Source organism: Dioscorea cayenensis, unplaced genomic scaffold (assembly GCF_009730915.1).
Source record: "Dioscorea cayenensis subsp. rotundata cultivar TDr96_F1 unplaced genomic scaffold, TDr96_F1_v2_PseudoChromosome.rev07_lg8_w22 25.fasta BLBR01001984.1, whole genome shotgun sequence".
Lineage (NCBI taxonomy): Eukaryota > Viridiplantae > Streptophyta > Magnoliopsida > Dioscoreales > Dioscoreaceae > Dioscorea > Dioscorea cayenensis.
Genome location: NW_024088375.1, coordinates 39,606 through 45,206, shown reverse-complemented (window position 1 = coordinate 45,206; position 5,601 = coordinate 39,606). Strand labels below are relative to the sequence as shown.

Sequence of the window (5,601 nt, the reverse complement as noted above, 5' to 3'; positions counted from 1 at the left end):
GGGGAAAAGATGGGCAAAATACCCTTTAAAACTGCTGAAATCGCGACTTAAATAGGACTGGAATCGGGCATCCACATGGGCGTGTGGAATTTCCACAAGCCCGTGTGAATCTCTAGGAAACTGATTTTCTACGGTCTGTGAACATTAACTGCTACAGTAATTTGCTCCAGTACTTTGCTATAGTAACACTGATATCATGTAAGTGTGTGTAGACTAAATAGGAAAAATTTTAACATTGTACTTTGCTACCGTAAATTGCTCCAGTACTTTTCTGCAGGAAAAATTTTAACACTGAATAGGAAAAATCAATGCTCCAGCTAAAAACTTGAATAAAAAATGACAACAAACCCGATATCGTGTAAGTGTGTGTAGACTCACTCAAGTCAACCCAATGTATACTCCTCAAAGTTCTAAGTATAAGGGACTTATATATGTACAAAAAGAAAGGAGAAGGTAGTAGCTTCACACATCGTTTAAGGTAGCCCTTTCCAAAGCATCCGCTAAGGTGGCTTTCACACTTTGGAGGTGGTAGCTCTTTCTACCGGGGTGGTAGCTTTCACTCATCCCATAAGACAGCCCTTTCTTTCATTAGGTCATAACTAGTATTCGACTTATAAGAGAAGCTCCATACTTCATAGGTGGTAGCTCTTTGCACAAACAAAACAAACCTCAGTTTTTCTTTTTTTCGAAGAAATTAAAACAAGAAACAACTAAACTAGTCCCTTAAACATCGAACTTGAGTTTCCACAAGGTTTAATGAGCAAGTAGTGCAACAAGTGTCAATCGGGCAAAAATTCCTAATTGATAGAGAAAATTGCTTATAAACCCTTCAAAAGTTTTATAATTGCATATTTACCTTAAAAGAAAACATAATTGTATATATACCCTTGAAAAATGTTGATAATTGCAAATATCCCCCTCTTGTTATATTCCGTTAATCAAACTTGATTAAGTATGGTTATAATAAGGATTAAGATATACAAAAAGTCCAAAATAACCTTTGTACAATTTTAAAAAATTTCAAGGTTATATATTCAAAGGGTATAATGGTCATTTTATATACTGTTGTTTGTTAACGGATGGTTTTTCAACTAATTTGAACCGCATGGATATATATGTAATTATATATATTAATCAAGGGTATGTATGCAATTAACATTTATTCAGGGGCAAATATGCAATTTTAAAATTATTCAGAGGTACACCCTACAAAAACCCCTAATTGATGTTATGGTATTAAACTTATTTATCAAAAATATATATCTTCTTTATTTATTACCAGAAGAAAAAGCGTACATGATATTAATATATTTTTATACAGATATTATCTTCTTCAAGCATAACCGACTTAATATCGTCCATACAAACATATAATAATAACAAACTCATCACAGCTCAATATGATATAGGACACCATACAAACTTACAATAATAGCATACTAACAAACTTACAATAATAGCATACTTATAAGAACGATACAATACAAAAAGACAGTAGAACTAGCTTTTCAGGGATATAACTCGATAACTGATCTAAGGCCTAGAAATGGAGTGATCTTGTAATCCTTGAAGCCTGCTGCAAGAAATAATTTGCGCCAGTCACTTTCATTCCTTTCTTTTCCATTGAAAAAGAATCATCATCATCATGTCAAAAAGTAATTGTGTTTCCACCGCATAAGCATGCTTGTCTGATGTGACTCCCACCACCATATCTATTATAATAATCTTTCCTCCCTGATCTCTTGTAGGAATGACTTTCTTGCAATTTTGTAAAATTTTGACACAATCTTCATCGTCCCAGTCATGTAAAATCCACTGGAAATTATAATATAAAATTATAAAAATATTTGGTGGCTTGTATACAAACATAAAATGAATTTATGGCTTCCACAGCTTGTGAGAATGATTATGAATAATTAATTAGTCTTTTATAGGTATGGCTGATAAAATGAATATATAAAATGAATACATCTTAAAATTAACATTAATATATGGAATATACAAAATAGCAATAATGAAAAATTATGGATATTATTTTTAGATAAAGTGTCGTTACTTGCTTAATCTGTAGATCACTTTTAAATGTAAAAGATTATTGCAAAATCATTAATTATTATTCTAATTGCTTTTGTTTGTTGCTTATCCACACAATAAAAAAAATTAAAGAGAAAATTATGAAATATATATTATTGTCTTCTTGGATCGCTATCCGTGGTGACTATGCCCCATAAACTATCCTTGTAGTTTTGTAAATAAAGATGCAATGACATTATTAATCTTTATTTATTGAATATTAAAACGGTACAAAAGTTAGTAAAAGTTTTAACGAGTTATGTAATTTATATCTTTATTTACTTTACTTTTGATATTGGAATAGTATTCTTATTTATTTGCGGTTCCAATTTTGATATGAATTTCTTCGAAATTGCTAAGAATAAAAAGGTCTAGATCTCAAATACTTTATGAAAGTAAACTCTATAATACATACTATTAATTTAGTAGTCTTGCATATTTTCGTACATATGCATAATTCTCTTCAATGGACAATAATATAATAGGAGTAAATAATATAAAGTTTACTCCTATTATATTATTGTCAAAGAAAACCCTTGTTTAAAATAGAAGTATCTAGCATTGTTATTGTCATACTAAACCAACGATAAGACATTTGACTTTAATGTAAAAAATCAAATCTAATATATAAATAAGACTAGTCCCATAAGGGATCTGTATGCGAGAGATACTTATTGCCATTATAATATTTAAAAAAAAGGCAAAAGTCTAATACTCTAATAAAACCATAAACTTAAAATGGCAAATTCTAAGCTTTAGGATCACTCAATCATCGATGACATCACCAATCAAAATATCTAACACTTTATGTAATTAAGATCAACATCATAAATTAAAAACATAAAATGATCTTTTAGAAACAATATTATTGATGTTCTCTTCTATAAAGTTTTGGGAATTACCAGGTAACCAACGTATGTATTAAATATATACATATATATATATATGATTTAAGGTTTTAAAATTCAGTATTTATATATACCTGATTGCTGAAATATTTTTCTTAAAAAAAAAAAAAAACTTAATAGTATTAAGGTCCTGTACCTTCAGGAGAGCAGCATTGGCATGAGGAACAGAGACAAACATATCGCCACCAATGTACTCAACAAGGCTATTGTCATCATTCACAGTATTAATCACATGAGGCAGATCAAGAACGGTGCACTTAGTCTCCGGGAAAGCATGAGCTATAGCTCTTGCCATAATTCCAGTCCCACCACCAACATCAACCAATGATTTCAACCCCTTAAACACATCCCTGCAAGTCATCATAACAACATCACCCACAAGCTCCGAATCACTAGCCATCCCCTCATTGAACCCCTTGTTAAACTCCGGCTTCTCGTCGACCACCTCCCAAAACCCTTTACTAAAATAAAACTCAAAGGGTGTCCCCTTAGGGCTCTTGAACCATGGCCCCAAGATATGTGAAGGATCAATAATATTTGGGTCCACAACCAAGCTTGCAAAGGGGAGAACATTCATTGTTTCACCAGGGACCAAGAGATGAGAGCATGGTGTGAGGAGATATTTCACTTCATGATGATCCCCAGACTCGTTTCCCCTTTCAGAGAATAATTCCATTTTGAACTAGAGTTCGCATGAGACGCCGGAATGGATCAGTTTTTGATGGAGGTATTGAGAGAGCAGCCATGAGTTCGAGAGATTTATTGGCTTCTTATGTCTCTTGAGAGCATCGGCAATGCCAAGTTCTACTGCGCTCTTTAGACACATGGACTTCAAGAAGCTGAACAAGAGATTCCACACATGTGCTTGGGCTTCTAGAAGTTCAGTGGTTGTGAATTCCATCTGATCAGCCATAACTCTATTGATTTCGTTCTTTTTTTTTTCTAATTTCAGATGGAATGGTTCTTGGGAGAAGTTGAATGGTGGCTATTTATACTGTCTTGAAGGAAGGATGAGAAAATAAAGATGGGGACATGAAACTGTTTATTATTGTATAAAATTAGGAAAATGACGGGATGATGTATGTTTTGAGATAATTTAAGAAATATGGTAGAGTGTGGATCTAACTCAAAGATCTGTATTAGTGAATGCTGAGGCTAGAGGATTTGGTGGTGTTAATTTTTTTTGTCTGATTGTAGGGACAATAGAGAGAATTGATCCAAGATTAATGAAATTGCATCTCACGGCCATGATTTTCTTTTCAATATTAACCGCCAAAATGGGCGGATCCGGTCGACGTTATTTGAATAACAAGCTATTTGAGTGTGATTCAGACAAGTTAGACGCCGGCACATAATTTGATTTGGGCATAGCAACTTCTCTTCCGGCATAGGATAGCCATTATTATTATATAATCATTTTATAAAAATTAAATTATTTAGATAAATATATTTAATAATTAATTTTTTTAAAAATTTATTTTTTTAAAAAAATTCATTTAAAAATAAAAAAATTTTTATTAATATTAATTAAGCGCAACCTTTTGTCAGTTTAATAAAAAGATTTTCCTCCTATGTAATAGTTAAAAAACTTTTGAACCCAATGCCAATATTCTCCAAGCAAACAGCCCCTTGGAAATAATAAGCTGGTAATGACCTATAAGACCTATAGATAAGAGCAGATTAATGATTTGAAAACATCAATGTAAAGATTGATGGTAAGGATCTAGTTCTATTCGCTACCATTTATTGACAAGACTTTTAGGGGGACTTTTTGACGATTTGAAAATCAATCTATTAAGTAAAGAGAAACAGCATAATAAATTGGAGTCTAAGAATAAATCAGATGAATAGGTCTTACAGTTATTTGTGAGCTAGAGGCTAAGAGTTTCAGTAGACAGAAAGATTTAGGGTTGAAGTTAAAATATAAAGCTAAAATTTTGCAACGACAAAAATATATATATATATATATATATATATATTTAAAAAAACACATCATGGTGTTTTTATTATAAGCTACAAAAATAAGAATAAGATGTGTAGAGTAATGAGATGAGAAAAAACAAGTTGTCAGATAATTGATGCAAATGTTGTTAAGGGAAAAAATACCGATTTTGGTTTGTGATGACCCATGAGACAAATCAAGAGAATCCCTCAAAGAAAAGATGAAGTTAAACCAATTTTTGGAAAAAGGAGATTGTCATGCCCCTGGATCCAATCCGCTAAAATTGACTCATGCAGACAAACGACTGCAGATCCACAAGGTGTGAACCCCATAAGCCTCAGAACATGATTCAGAGTTGATAAATCCGACAAACTGACAAATGTACAAAATTACAGACTTCAATTAGTACAATACAACCCATGGATACAGGAGATAAAAAAAATACAAAATAAAGGATTCAGAACAGGCAAATACAAAGATTCAAATTCTACAACAGATAAGGGCATCATCTATTGGCAGCCTTTTTAAGTCCACAATGGTTTCTTGAGCTGGAAAAAATTTAAAACAACTTTATGAGCTTACTTGCCAAGTAAGTAATCCGCTGAAATATATTTAAAATCAACATGGTTCATGAATCTTAATTTCAAATATCGAAAGAAATTTAGTGTTCACACTTAA

At 31.9% G+C, this 5,601-nt stretch overlaps 1 protein-coding gene across 1 annotated transcript; it reads right to left on the bottom strand.

Annotated features, from left to right (window-relative positions):
* Positions 1 to 1,308: 1,308 nt before the first annotated feature.
* On the bottom strand, positions 1,309 to 3,653 carry LOC120257257 (trans-resveratrol di-O-methyltransferase-like). The gene is given in 3 exon segments (XM_039264790.1): positions 1,309 to 1,628; positions 1,630 to 1,815; positions 3,118 to 3,653. Coding segments are annotated over 3 exon segments (747 nt in total). The 5' UTR covers positions 3,559 to 3,653; the 3' UTR covers positions 1,309 to 1,508.
* Positions 3,654 to 5,601: the final 1,948 nt, after the last annotated feature.